The sequence below is a fragment of the Mastacembelus armatus genome, chromosome 24 (genome assembly GCF_900324485.2).
Source record: "Mastacembelus armatus chromosome 24, fMasArm1.2, whole genome shotgun sequence".
NCBI classification, from domain to species: Eukaryota; Metazoa; Chordata; class Actinopteri; order Synbranchiformes; family Mastacembelidae; genus Mastacembelus; species Mastacembelus armatus.
Window position 1 is genome coordinate 19350097 of NC_046656.1, and position 14587 is coordinate 19364683.

The 14587-nt window shown below is 48.4% G+C and overlaps 2 protein-coding genes and 2 pseudogenes across 3 annotated transcripts; 2 read left to right on the forward strand and 2 right to left on the reverse strand.

The window, feature by feature from the left end:
* Positions 1 to 461: 461 nt before the first annotated feature.
* LOC113137313 (general transcription factor IIH subunit 5) lies at positions 462 to 1041 on the reverse strand. The gene is made up of 2 exons (XM_026318876.1): positions 884 to 1041; positions 462 to 794 (listed from the first exon to the last, which is right to left on the reverse strand). The coding sequence occupies exons 1-2, from the start codon at positions 916 to 918 to the stop codon at positions 614 to 616; spliced, it is 216 nt and encodes a 71-aa protein (XP_026174661.1). The 5' UTR covers positions 919 to 1041; the 3' UTR covers positions 462 to 613.
* A 7146-nt stretch (positions 1042 to 8187) lies between these two features.
* LOC113137711 (uncharacterized) lies at positions 8188 to 8282 on the forward strand (annotated as a pseudogene).
* A 4483-nt stretch (positions 8283 to 12765) lies between these two features.
* Positions 12766 to 12937, forward strand: LOC113137709 (uncharacterized; annotated as a pseudogene).
* Positions 12938 to 13601: 664 nt separating this feature from the next.
* On the reverse strand, positions 13602 to 14465 carry LOC113137302 (general transcription factor IIH subunit 5). 2 transcript variants are annotated; one of them, XM_026318855.1, is made up of 4 exons: positions 14395 to 14455; positions 14211 to 14236; positions 14024 to 14092; positions 13602 to 13934 (listed from the first exon to the last, which is right to left on the reverse strand). In XM_026318855.1, the coding sequence occupies exons 3-4, from the start codon at positions 14056 to 14058 to the stop codon at positions 13754 to 13756; spliced, it is 216 nt and encodes a 71-aa protein (XP_026174640.1). In that variant the 5' UTR covers positions 14059 to 14092; positions 14211 to 14236; positions 14395 to 14455; the 3' UTR covers positions 13602 to 13753. The 2 variants fall into 2 exon arrangements, with proteins under 2 accessions (XP_026174640.1, XP_026174639.1); XM_026318854.1 differs by lacking the exon at positions 14211 to 14236 and having other exon boundaries at positions 14395 to 14465.
* Positions 14466 to 14587: the final 122 nt, after the last annotated feature.

Consider the following 14587-nt stretch of genomic DNA (forward strand, 5'->3'; position numbering starts at 1 on the left):
ACAGGTGTGTGACGCACCTTTGGTCCCCCCTGGTCAATGGACCCATTCTGTTTTATGAATCTGCTTATAAAACATGAGGTACAAAGTGTTTTAGTTTCACCTTTTTTGGTGAACTTGTTTCCAACATATATTTGACACTTGTCCATGTCATTTTTAGTTCATTTATATGGAAGAAAAAACTTTTGAAAATGGGTCAAATTGACCTGAAGACAACAGGAAGGTCAAGACGTTTTAAAGCAGCAGTTAAGACTGAAGTTATTTCATCTCACCTTTTACATTTGAGGACTCAAGTTGTTTGTGTGACGTCTATAATTGCAGACACATCGAAATTCTGACTTCACTTATATCAATTTTAACTTATTTTCTTAAATATTGTAGTAAACTTTAACTACAAATCGTAAGGATGGTCATATTGTTGGGTCCATATCTAAACCCGCTGAATAATAAATGTTTCAGGCTTGTCTTGGAAACATCAACAGAAAATTTAATACTTTCCTTTTATAAAAAACAACATAACACATTAACTCAGTGCAACCAAGAAGCAAAATGTGTGTGTTCTTACACAAACATAACAGAATGAGCAGGTGGTCTCCTTCAGTCTGACAGCTGCAGGTTATTTCTGAGTGATGGGGAATGAATTCTGATCCATCAGGTCTCCAACTCTCTCCTGGAGGGTGTGGACCACCTCTGCCAGGATGAACAGGTGTGTGTCGTCGAGGTCCTTGAGGATGAACTTCTTTCCCAGGGCCATAGTCTCGTCCAGGTAGAGGAGGAACTGTTTCATGGCAGGATCACTGGGTTTTTAAGTAGAGAAGCATCAACATGAGTTTGATCTAATCCGATTTATTTCTGTCTTGTTTCCATCTCGGGCAGATTTTCTTACCATTCAACGAGGACGCCTTTGTGCACGTTGACCATGTTGACGGGTGCTGAGGAAACTCGCGGTCAAATCCTGCAGTAAACAAACAAATAGCTAAACGTGAGTTTCCCCTCGGTAAACGGTGGGAAGGTTAATGTGGCGGCAGCTGAACTGAATTCCATTGAAACACAATGAGAAAAAAGGTTTGCACCTTTGGGTTCTCCTCTCTCTCTACTCCTCTCCACCTCCATAACTGCAGTTCTAAAGATCTCTTCGGTCCTCCATGTCACCTCGTAAGATCTAACTTTCTGGTTTGTTTGTACACAAAGGACGTTCTCTGCTTTCACCTTCAAAATGTCTTCAAGGATGACTCTTGTAAAGATATCCCTTGGCAGTAACCCTTCTCCATTTTTCCTCCACAGAAACTGCAGGGTCTATCTGACTCCGACCCTCGGAATAGCGCCTGCACGTCCTTCTTCCTCCATCAATGGGCCCTCTCACCGCCCACTATCTATCACAAAAAAATCACCCTCTCGCTTCCAAGCACTCTCTGCCATCAGTCTCTCAGTGCCCCATTCACCGCACGACTCCTGAGAGTAAGAACAGATTTTTTTTTTTTGAAAAGTTTTAATTCCACATCTTTCCACTTAACACATCACAGACAGTACATTGCAACAACAGTGTAATCTTAACATCTCCCCATCAATATCACTCTCACCCCTCTGCCCCCTGAAGCCAGTGCCATACCTCCCTTCCACCTCTCCCTTGCCCCGTGATATCCCCACCTTTCCACATCTCTTCTGACCCTCCCTTCCACAATCCATTCAGCCCTCCTCACCACATCCCTCGCCCTCCATTCCCTGCCTTTCCTCACCAACTCCTGCCTTGCAGTCCACAACACCCTCTTTACCACGCTAATCCTGTACCACAGCACCCACCCTATACATTTTGCCTCCCTCTCCAACCCCTCCCCCCTCTCTACCATTCCCCACGTCACTCCTATCCCTTGTTTCATTTCGCGCAACATGTTGTCCACCCCTGCCCACACCACACCCGCAAACACACATCCCCACAAGACGTGTTTCACATCCTCCTCCTCCCTACACGTTGTCCTAGGGCAAATCACTGTCCTGCTCAGCCCATGCCTGTACATTTTCTCCCTCACCGGCAACCGCCGATGCACCACCAACCAATTCAGGTCTTTTAAACCGTTTTCCATCCCTTTGGGCTGCACCCTCACCCACCTTTCCGCAGTCATGCCCACCACTCTCACCTCCTCCCTCTTGCTTCTCACCGTCTCATACATCCCTCTCGCACTCCTCCACACCCCACCCTCCAAAACCTCCGGGTTCTCCCTCAACCACTTTGCCCCATGCGTGTAATACCAGGGTGGAGAAATCAAATATCAACCTCTGCACCTGCGCTCTCCTGCACGCTGGCAGCGGATAAACCCCCGCCAGGTACATGAGTACTGGCAGAACCTCCACCTTCACCACGAGGAACCTTACCCGTTAGCGTCAGTCGTCTCCTCTTCCACAGCCCTGGCTTCTTCCTTAATTTTCCCAGTCTCTCCTCCCAATTCTTTCCCCCCCTATTCCCTTCCTCAAACCATACTCCCAGCACCTTAATTGGACCCTCACAGACCCTAATACCCTCCACCTCATCCATCTTCCTATCCCTCTCTTTCCCAAAGCACTTTACTGTACTTTTCTGCCTATTCAACTTCGCCCCAGCGGCCTCTCCGAATTCTTCAAATATCTGCAAAGCATATCTCAGGCTCTCCTTCGAGTCCAGCAGCATCGTCGTATCGTCCGCATACTGCGTAACTCGGATCCTTCCTCCCCCTGGACTCACTAATCCCTTAATCCTGTTGTCCTCCCTGATCACTCCTGCCACCGTTTTCATGTACAACACGAACAGCAACGGAGACAGTGGACAACCCTGCCGTACCCCTGCACGAACCCTAAACCGCTCACCCAGCATTCCGTTCACCATCACCCTACTCTGCACATCCCTGTATAGTGCCCTTACCCATCCTACAACCCCTTCTCCAAACCCCATCCTTTCCATCACCTCGAACAAGAAGACCCAGTCCACTTTATCAAAGGCCTTTTCCAGATCCAGGCCTGCCACCCACTGCCACCTCTTCTTCTTCCCTCCCCCTGTAGTTCCTTCCCCCTTCTATATACACCCTCTCCCCTCTGCCCTCCCCTCCTCGACCACCCCCTCCACGATCTTCCCGTTATCCACATCCTGTCTCGACACCGGCCCCGTCTTCTTCTCATCCTTGTCCGCCGCAGCTCCTCCTGTCCGCCTTTTCTCCAAGCTCCGTCCTCCCATCTCCAGCGTCTGCGCCCCCATCACAACTTCCGTAAAAGTCGGCTTCCGCCCCGCACAGTCTCTGTAAAGATGTCCCGTCTCACCACATCCATGACAGGTTCTCCGCACATGGCAGTCTCTTGCCTCATGCCCTTCCCCACCGCACAGCCGACATCCAGCAAAAACACAGGCAGCCTCTAAGTGTCTGAACCTGTGACATCTTTTGCAGAAATCCGGCTGCCCCGCGTAATATAGATAACCCCTGTCAGACCCCAGTCGAAACACGCCGGGGGGTGTGCCCATCCATCCAGGCTCCCAGTCTTTCTCTTCAGTAACACCTGGTACTGCCTCCTTGCCGTCCAATAATTTCTAGAGTCATTCATATACCTGGCTCCCGACACCACTTCTGCGTACTCTTCCAAAAAACTAGCAATCTGCTGGTCTGTCACAAATGGATTGAAGGTCTGCACCGTCACCACTCTGAAATTGGGTTTGTCCAGGTTCACTATCTTCCAGTCCTTTAGCTCACCGCTTCCTATGCTCCTTTCCACCTCCATTAGAGCCGTTTTGTAGAACGCATCAGTCCTCCACGTCACCTCATAAGATCTGGCCTTCTGATTCATCTGCACACACAAGGTGTTTTCTGCCCTCATCTTCAATCTTTCTTCCAGGATGACCCTCGTGAAGATATCTCTCGGTAGGAGACCTTCCCCGTCCCTCCTCCACAAAAACTGCAGGGTCCATCTTACACCTGCTCTCGGGATACTTCTTCCTTGAGTGTCCTTCTCCATTACTCCAACCTTGCTACGCACATTATCTCTCTCCAAATTCTCCATCTCGTCCCGTTTGTTCTCTTTCGCTAGTGTCTCAGCGCCCCATACACCGCACGACCTCTGAGAAACTGATAAGAACAGATTTTTTTTTTTTTTTATAAAATTTTATTTCACCATCCACACATACATACCAAAACAACGTTTTCACCATTACCTTTACAAACGTTCCACAAACACAAACAAATCTCCTCCAAAACATTCTTCTACAATACTCCCATCCCCTCCTTCCATCCTTCCTTTCCCCAATAAACATCCCACCTCTCAAGCTAGAGTAACCAATATATTTCCCACCTCCTCCCCCCACCACTCTTTCACTTTTAAATCAACCCCATTCCTCCTTTCCACCTCTCCCGTGCCCCATGGTAACCCCACCTCTCCACATCCCTCCTCACCTTCCCTGCAATCATCCACTCTGCCCTCCACATAACATCCTCACTCTCCACTCCCTCCTTACCCCTATGTAAATCCTGTCTAGCCTCCCACAACCTCCTTTTATACACGCTTATCATGTACCACACAATCCACTCCTCTCTCCGGTTTCCCCACCCTTTCTGTATCCACTGCTCTACCACTTCCCACTTCAGCCTAATCCTGCTCTCACCTGCTGTATCTTACCCTCCACCTGTGCCCACACTACTCCAGCAAAATTACAATCCCACAAAACATGCTGAACTGTCTCATCTTCCCTACACATCTGCCTTACGCACTTTGGCGACCGGCTCAACCCATGCCTGTACATGATGTCCTTGACTGGCAAACACTTATGCAAACATAACCAGTTCAAGTCTTTCAGTCCATTTTCAAGTCCAGGTGGCTGTATCCTCTTCCATACTGTCTCATTCAGACCACCTATCTGCCGCAGCTCAAGATCCGTTCTCACCGCTCCATATATGTTCTCGCTCTTCTCCATGTCTCCCCTTCCAGCACCCATGGATACTTCTTCAGCCACTTTGCAGCATGTGCAAAATACCACGGCATTGTCTCTGAATGAGGCGTCCTGTTCGTCCAAGTCATCAATCTTCGTGCTGGATATGAAAAATAGTACTTCAGCAACCACTCCGAGGGGTGTCCTCCCCCACCGACCACCCCCTTCAAAGTTGCTTCCACAAACGTCACATCCAACTTCATCCAGGGATGCGGCACATCTCTGCCCCCCAGCCCTACTCCCACCACCATTCTAGTCCTTGCCACCCATTCATACCTTCATTACCTTCATTACCCTCCTACGTCTACCCACCGGCAACGGATAGATCCCTGCTAAATGCAACATCATGGGCATTATATCTCCCTTTAACACCAAAACTTTCCCCACCATCGTTAATCTTCGCCCTTTCCATAGCGCCAATTTAGTCGCTACCTTCCCCAACTTCCTCCGCCAATTCTCTGTTGCACTCGTTCCTGACTCAAACCATATCCCAAAATCTTGATTGGACCTTTACACACTTTTAACCCTCCTTTCACCTCCCCCCTATCTCTCCATCTCCCAAAGAATTTCACCACACACTTCCCCGTATTCAACCGTGCTCCCGCCGCCCGCTCTGTCAGCGTTTCCGTCCCCATCCTCCTGTCTTCCAGTTCACGCTTCTTCTTTGTTCATCCTCCATGGTTCATGTCTCTATTGCCTCTTCCATCAAATCCGCCCATCCCCCCATTGGCATTCCTTCCCTTTCCCCCTTCTGCCCCCCCTCCTCCTCCTCCCACCTACTTGAGCTTCCCAAGTCCAGCTCCGAGCCCAAAGTCAGGCTCAAAGCAAACTCCCCTACCGTCTCTTCAGTGTCATTTCCCCCTGTCCCCCTTGGCGCACTACCTATTCCACCTCTCTCCTCCTCTTCCCTCTCTCCGTATTCCTCTTCCCCTCTCCTTCCATTCCCTTGACCTCCCTCCACCCCCTTCCCTTCTCCCCTTACTTTCCTCCTCTCCTTCCCTCCTTCTCCTCCTCTCTCCTCCCCCTCCCTCTCTCCTTCCTTTGTTCTTGTCCTTCCTTTCTTCCCGTCGTGCCCCGTTTTCCAACATTGTCCTACAAAAAGGCATCCAGCTTCAGTTGGATGTCTGGAACGTCCCTCCCCCCCTCTCTCTATTTGTGCCATCATACACTCCCTCCCAACCCATTCATATCCACCGCCCCAAAGGAACTCAAAAATCATCTTCTGCACTTGTTTCCTGCGGCATGCTGGCAATGGAAACACTCCAGCTAGATACATCAACACTGGCACTACTTCCACCTTAATGACCAAAACCTTCCCCGTCAGTGTCAGCCGCCTCCGCTTCCACCTCCCCAATTTCCTCCGTATTTTTGCCAGCCGTTCCTCCCAATTCTTCCCTCCCCTATTCCCTGTCTCAAACCCCACTCCCAATATCTTAATTGGGCCTCGACACACTTCCATACCCAAAAACTCCTCCCTCCCTCCATCCTCACATCTCCCAAAAAATTTCACTTTACTCTTCCCTTTGTTCAGTATTGCCCCTGCAACTCTCCCAAAATCTTCAAAGATTCTTAAAGCCTTCACTACACTCTCTTCTGTTTCAACCAAAAGTGTTGTATCATCCGCATACTGCGTCAACTTAACGCTTGCATCCCCCGGCACCCTCATACCCCTGATCCCCTCCTCCCCTCTAATCACCCCCGCCACAGGCTCCATGTACAGCACAAACAAGAGGGGAGACAGGGGGCATCCCTGTCGCACTCCTGCCCGAACCGCAAAACTCCTCCCCAGATGCCCATTAACCATCACTTTACTCTCCACCTCCCTGTACAATGTCCTCACCCATCCTATGAAATCCTCCCCCAACCCCAGCCGCCTCATCACCTCAAACAAAAAAACCCCAATCCACTCTGTCAAAGGCCTTCTCCAGATCTAAGCTCACTACCAACAAGTCCAAATTCTTCTCTTCCACCCATGTGATTCCATCCCTAATCAACTGCAAATTCATACTCGGTGCTCTTCCCCGTACCCCACAAGTTTGATCCCTGTGCACAATATCCGGGAAGACGTCCCTCAAACGCCCCGTCATTACTCTAGCCAGCATTTTATAATCTACACAGAGCATTGTTAAAGGCCTCCAATTCCCCAGATTCGCCCCATCCCCCTTCTTATGTATCAACTTTATGACACCTACCCTCATCATCTTCCCTAACTTCCCCCGCCGAAGCGCGAAGCGAAACATTGCGAACGTCATCAGTCACGTGACACTGGTGTTTCGTTACAGGCTCCGGCACAGTGTTTCGAATCACTCCGCTTCAGGAAGAGTGACACAAGCTCCGAAGCCTCGGTATCATTTGCCCATCACTAGGATAGTTGGAAAAGGCAAGCAGGGTTACTCACTTCAGCTGTAACTTCACACAACTCCAATCTGAACCGTTTATTACGTTTATGTGAGTAGAATTAAAGGCCTTTATTTTTTAATGCACTTTATTTTAAAGTTGGCTGCATGTTTTGCATTTAATCAAAGCGTGTTGTGCAGTTAAAGGCGATATCTCCCTCTGAAATGTACTCGCTAACATTAGTATTTGTTTGTTCTTACCAAGCGTTGCGGTTCTGAATGAAAAGTGGACTCAAGCCCCATGTGGATGGTTTAAATGTACTAAAGTGGTAAGTGATGTTTCACACATTTGTGATGTTTTAATAGTTTTGAAATTTCAGAATTCAAAGTGGACTTGAATGTGGTGATAAGTTAAGGTGCTAAGTGTTGAGCGGTGGCTGAAGGTTCACACTGGGTGCAGTTTCCTGACTCTACACTAGAGGGAGGCAGAGGTCGATTTATTTGTAGTGTTAAACTAAACTCATGTATTTCGGTTATTTTTATCCACATAGACACGATCCTGTTATTAGACACAGCTTTGGAAAATCAAACTGATGTAATTTAGTCTCGTAAACAAGCATTTTTACTAAAGTTAAAGCTATAAAGCGTCTTTAAAGAGACGTTTTCCTATTGGTCGCTTATTGGTTGTAGCAGGTCACGTGGTCAAAACAGCTCCAACCTTATTTCCCTAATATCAGGTGTAGAAACTAATATTTAATTAGAGTCATGTGTTTGTGTCGGTGGATTAGTCCTAAAACATCAGCTCCAGCGTTCACACTGTGTCTGTGGTATCGGTGCGTTTAGTGAAACTGGGACCAACCGTGAGTGAGAGCAGCGGTGCCGGGAACGGGGCTCCGGCTTCGGCGTGTATTCAGTATCGCTTCTCGGCCTTTTGGCTAAGATCAAGTGTAGTATCTCTCCTCTCTCTCTACTCCTCTCCACCTCCATAACTGCAGTTCTAAAGATCTCTTCGTCCTCCAGTCACCTCGTAAGATCTAACTTTCTGGTTGTGTTGTACACAAAGGCGTTCTCTGCTTTCACCTTCAAATGCTTCAAGGATGACTCTTGTAAAGATATCCCTTGGCAGTAACCCTTCTCCATTTTCTCTCCACAGAAACTGCAGGGTCTATCTGACTCCGACCCTCGGAATAGCGCCTGCAGTCCTTCTCCTCCATCACTGGGCCTCTCACCGCCCCACTATCTATCACAAAACTCACCCTCTCGCTTCCACAGCACTCTCTGCCATCAGTCTCTCAGTGCCCCATTCACAGCACGACTCCTGAGAGTAGAACAGATTTTTTTTTTTTGAAAAAGTTTTAATTCCACATCTTTCCACTTAACACATCACAGACAGTACATTGCAACAACAGTGGAATATTAACATCTCCCCATCAATATCACTCTCCACCTCTGCCCCCTGAAGCCAGGCAATACTCCCTTCCACCTCTCCCTTGCCCGTGATATCCCCACCTTTCCACATCTCTTCTGACCCCCCTCACAATCCATTCAGCCCTCCTCACCACATCCCTCGCCCTCCATTCCCTGCATTTCTCACCAACTCCTTCCTTGCAGTCCCCAACCCCATCTTTACCAGCTAATCTGTACACAGCAACACCCTATACATTTTGCCTCCCTCTCAACCCTCCCCCCTCTCTACCATTCCCACGTCACTCTCTATCCCTGTTTCATTTCGCGCAACAGTTGTCCACCCCTGCCCACACCACACCCGCAAACACACATCCCACAAGACTGTTTCACATCCTCCTCCTCCCTACACGTTGTCCTAGGGCAAATCACTGTCCTGCTCAGCCCATGCCTGTACATTTTCTCCCTCACCGGCAACCGCCGATGCACCACCAACCAATTCAGGTCTTTTAAACCGTTTTCCATCCCTTTGGCTGCACCCTCACCCACCTTTCCGCAGTCATGCCCACCCACTCTCACCTCCTCCTCTCTGCTTCTCAGTCTCATCATCCCTCTCGCACTCCTCCACACCCCACCCCTCAAAACCTCCGGGTTCTCCCTCAACCACTTTGCCCCATGCGTGTAATACCAGGGTGGAGAAATCAAATATCAACCTCTGCACCTGCGCTCTCCTGCACGCTGGCAGCGGATAAACCCCCGCCGGTACATGAGTATCTGGCAGAACCTCCACCTTCACCACGAGGAACCTTACCGTTAGCGTCAGTGTCTCCTCTTCCACAGCCCTGGCTTCTTCCTTAATTTTCCCAGTCTCTCCGCCCATTCTTTCCCCCCTATTCCCTCTCCTCAAACCATACTCCCAGCACTTAATTGACCCTCACGACCCTAATACCTCCACCTCATCCATCTTCCTATCCCTCTCTTTCCCAAGCACTTCTGTACTTTCTGCCTATTCAACTTCGCCCCAGGCCTCTCCGATCTTCAATATCTGCAAAGCATATCTCAGGCTCTCCTTCGAGTCCAGCAGCATCGTCGTATCGTCGCATACTGCGTAACTCGGATCCTTCCTCCCCCTGGACTCACTAATCCCTTAATCCTGTTGTCCTCCCTGATCACTCCTGCCACCGTTTTCATGTACAACACGAACAGCAACGGAGACAGTGGACAACCCTGCCGTACCCCTGCACGAACCCTAAACCGCTCACACCAGCATGTCCGTTCACCATCACCCTACTCTGCACATCCCTGTATAGTGCCCTTACCCATCCTACAACCCCTTCTCCAACCCCATCCTTTCCATCACCTCGAACAAGAAGACCCCAGTCCCCTTTATCAAAGGCCTTTTCCAGATCCAGGCCTGCACACCCACTGCAATCTTTTCTTCCCTCCCTGTAGTACCTTCCACCTTCTCATAACACCCTCTCCCCTCTGCCCTCCCCTCCTCGACACCCCCTCCACGATCTCCCGTTATCCCCATCCTGTCTCGACACCGGCCCCGTCTTCTTCTCATCCTGTGTCCGCCCGCAGCTCCTCCTGTCCGCCTTTTCTCCAAGCTCCGTCCTCCCATCTCCAGCGTCTGCGCCCCCATCACAACTTCCGTAAAAGTCGGCTTCCGCCCCGCACAGTCTCTGTAAAGTGTCCCGTCTCACCACATCCATGAACGGTTCTCCGCACATGGCAGCTCTTGCCTCATGCCCTTCCCCACCGCACAGCGACATCCAGCACAAACCAAGGCAGCCTCTAAGTGTCTGAACCTGTGACATCTTTTGCAGAAATCCGGCTGCCCCGCGTAATATAGATAACCCCTGTCAGACCCCAGTCGAAACACGCCGGGGGGTGTGCCCATCCATCCGGCTCCCAGTCTTTCTCTTCAGTAACACCTGGTACTGCCTCTTGCCGTCCAATAATTTCTAGAGTCATTCATATACCTGGTCCGAACCACTTCTGCGTACTCTTCCAAAAAACTAGCAATCTGCTGGTCTGTCACAAATGGATTGAAGGTCTGCACCGTCACCACTCTGAAATTGGGTTTGTCCAGGTTCACTATCTTCCAGTCCTTTGCTCACCGCTTCCTATGCTCCTTCCGCCTCCATTAGAGCCGTTTTGTAGAACGCATCAGTCCTCCACGTCACCTCATGATCTGGCCTTCTGATTCATCTGCCACACAAAGGTGTTTTCTGCCCTCATTCTCAATCTTTCTTCCGGATGACCCTCGTGAAGATATCTCTCGGTAGGAGACCTTCCCCGTCCCTCCTCCACAAAAACTGCAGGGTCCATCTTACACCTGCTCTCGGGATACTTCTTCCTTGAGTGTCCTTCTCCATTACTCCAACCTTGCTACGCGCACATTATCTCTCTCCAAAATTCTCCATCTCGTCCGTTTGTTCTCTTTCGCTAGGTGTCTCAGCGGCCCCATACACCGCACGACCTCTGAGAAACTGATAGAACAGATTTTTTTTTTTTTTTATAAAATTTGATTTCACCAATCCACAGACATTCCAAACAAACGTTTCACCCTTACCTTACAAACAGTCCACAAACACAAACAAATCTCCTCCAAAACATTCTTCTACATACTCCCATCCCCTCCTTCCTCCTTCCTTTCCCCAATAAACATCCCACCTCAGCTAGAGTAACCATAATTCCCACCTCCTCCCCCCACCACTCTTTCACTTTTAAATCAACCCCATTCCTCCTTCCACTCTCTCCCGTGCCCCATGGTAACCCCCCTCTCCACCCCCTCCTCACCTTCCCTGCACATCACCACTCTGCCCGCACCATAACCCTCAACTCCACTCCCTCCTACCCCTATGTAAATCCTGTCTAGCCTCCACAACCTCCTTTTATACACGCTTATCATGTACCACACAATCCACTCCTCTCTCCGGTTTCCCCACCCTTTCTGTATCCACTGCTCTACCACTTCCCACTTCAGCCTAATCCTGCTCTCACCTGCTGTATCTTACCCTCCACCTGTGCCACATACTCCAGCAAAATTACACTCCCACAAAACATGCTGAACTGTCTCATCTTCCACACATCTGCTTACGCACTTTGGGACCGGCTCAACCCATGCCTGTACATGATGTCCTTGACTGGCAAACACTTATGCAACATAACCAGTTCAGTCTTTCAGTCCATTTTCAAGTCCAGGTGGCTGTATCCTCTTCCATCCTGTCTCATTCAGACCCCCTATCTGCCGCAGCTCAAATCCGTTCTCACCGCTCCATATAATGTTCTCGCTCTTCTCCATGTCTCCCTTCCAGCCACCCATGGTACTTCTTCAGCCACTTTGCAGACTGTGCAAAATCCACGGCATTGTCCTGAATGAGGCGTCCTGTTCGTCCAAGTCATCAATCTTCTGTGCTGGATATGAAAAATAGTACTTCAGCAACCACTCCGAGGGGTGTCCTCCCCCACCGACCACCCCCTTCAAGTTGCTTCCACAAACGTCACATCCAACTTCATCCAGGGATGCGGCACATCTCTGCCCCCCAGCCCTACTCACCACCCTTCTAGTCCTTGCCACCCATTCATACCTTCATTACCTTCATTACCCTCTACGTCTACCCACCGGCAAAGGATAGATCCTGCTAAATGCAACATCATGGGCATTATATCTCCCTTTACACCAAAAACTTCCCCACCATCGTTAATCTTCGCCCTTTCCATAGCGCCAATTTAGTCGCTACCTTCCCCAACTTCCTCCGCCAATTCTCTGTTGCACTCGTTCCTGACTCAAACCATATCCCCAAAATCTTGATTGGACCTTTACACACTTTTAACCCTCCTTTCACCTCCCCCCTATCTCTCCATCTCCCAAAGAATTTCACCACACACTTCCCCGTATTCAACCGTGCTCCCGCCGCCCGCTCTGTCAGCGTTTCCTCCCCATCCTCCTGTCTTCCCAGTTCACGCTTCTTCTTTGTTCATCCTCCATGTTCATGTCTCTATTGCCTCTTCCATCAAATCCGCCCTCCCCCATTGGCATCCTTCCTTTTCCCCCTTCTGCCCACCCTCCTCCTCCTCCTCCCACCTACTTGAGCTTCAAAGTCTTCTTATCAGTTTAATATCTGATACGTCCCCTACCCGGGGACCATATATTAAATTGATTTTTGGAACAGGGAGATGGAATAGGGGCTTGCTCCGGCCACTCCACGCATCCACCTGGTATTGCAGTACCTCCAGGAACGGTGCACCCCCCCTAAAACTGTATAATAATAAGTCCTTATTGGACTCCGATCTTATATTGAGTCGGAGCAGGTGATATGAGGATTAGATGAATAACTATCGACTTAGTTTGAGGTCTGGTCTTTGGATATGAGGAAATATGTTTGATGACTATAAGGGTAAGAATAAATATGTGGTGACTGAAATCAAATTATTTTCACCTACATTATATTTCAAACAGGTGTGTGACGCACCTTTGGTCCCCCCTGGTCAATGGACCCATTCTGTTTTATGAATCTGCTTATAAAACATGAGGTACAAAGTGTTTTAGTTTCACCTTTTTTGGTGAACTTGTTTCCAACATATATTTGACACTTGTCCATGTCATTTTTAGTTCATTTATATGGAAGAAAAAACTTTTGAAAATGGGTCAAATTGACCTGAAGACAACAGGAAGGTCAAGACGTTTTAAAGCAGCAGTTAAGACTGAAGTTATTTCATCTCACCTTTTACATTTGAGGACTCAAGTTGTTTGTGTGACGTCTATAATTGCAGACACATCGAAATTCTGACTTCACTTATATCAATTTTAACTTATTTTCTTAAATATTGTAGTAAACTTTAACTACAAATCGTAAGGATGGTCATATTGTTGGGTCCATATCTAAACCCGCTGAATAATAAATGTTTCAGGCTTGTCTTGGAAACATCAACAGAAAATTTAATACTTTCCTTTTATAAAAAACAACATAACACATTAACTCAGTGCAACCAAGAAGCAAAATGTGTGTGTTCTTACACAAACATAACAGAATGAGCAGGTGGTCTCCTTCAGTCTGACAGCTGCAGGTTATTTCTGAGTGATGGGGAATGAATTCTGATCCATCAGGTCTCCAACTCTCTCCTGGAGGGTGTGGACCACCTCTGCCAGGATGAACAGGTGTGTGTCGTCGAGGTCCTTGAGGATGAACTTCTTTCCCAGGGCCATAGTCTCGTCCAGGTAGAGGAGGAACTGTTTCATGGCAGGATCACTGGGTTTTTAAGTAGAGAAGCATCAACATGAGTTTGATCTAATCCGATTTATTTCTGTCTTGTTTCCATCTCGGGCAGATTTTCTTACCATTCAACGAGGACGCCTTTGTGCACGTTGACCATGTTGACGGGTGCTGAGGAAACTCGCGGTCAAATCCTGCAGTAAACAAACAAATAGCTAAACGTGAGTTTCCCCTCGGTAAACGGTGGGAAGGTTAATGTGGCGGCAGCTGAACTGAATTCCATTGAAACACAATGAGAAAAAAGGTTTGCACCTTTGGGTGCAAATCGGCGTCACCCCCTGAAAACAAAACAAAAAGCGCTAATGTTACGTCACAACTAAAGGCCTTTGGCGCGAGGACTCAAAGACAAATCACAGAACAAACTTTGCGCCAAAACACAAAGTTTTAGTTTTCTAAATAATTCGGTTTAAAACGAACGAGGACAGACTTCACATACCTGATAGTTAGCGTTGTTGACGTCTTGTGCAAAGCATTATGGGATAGATGTGGGATGACTTATGGTGTCTGCCGAGGGACAATCTTATGCAGTCACACAAAATGCGCATGTGCCGTAAGTTTGATGTAGTAATGAATGAATATGTAATGCTTACTAAACTATAATGAATACTGATTTTTTTAAAAATACCAAT

Coding starts and splice junctions, on each gene's coding strand:
- LOC113137313 (XM_026318876.1), bottom strand. CDS start 918: ATGGTCAACGTGCACAAAGGCGTCCTCGTTGAATG. Junction 795..883: donor AAAGGCGTCCTCGTTGAATG/GTAAGAAAATCT, acceptor TTAAAAACCCAG/TGATCCTGCCATGAAACAGT.
- LOC113137302 (XM_026318854.1), bottom strand. CDS start 14,058: ATGGTCAACGTGCACAAAGGCGTCCTCGTTGAATG. Junction 13,935..14,023: donor AAAGGCGTCCTCGTTGAATG/GTAAGAAAATCT, acceptor TTAAAAACCCAG/TGATCCTGCCATGAAACAGT.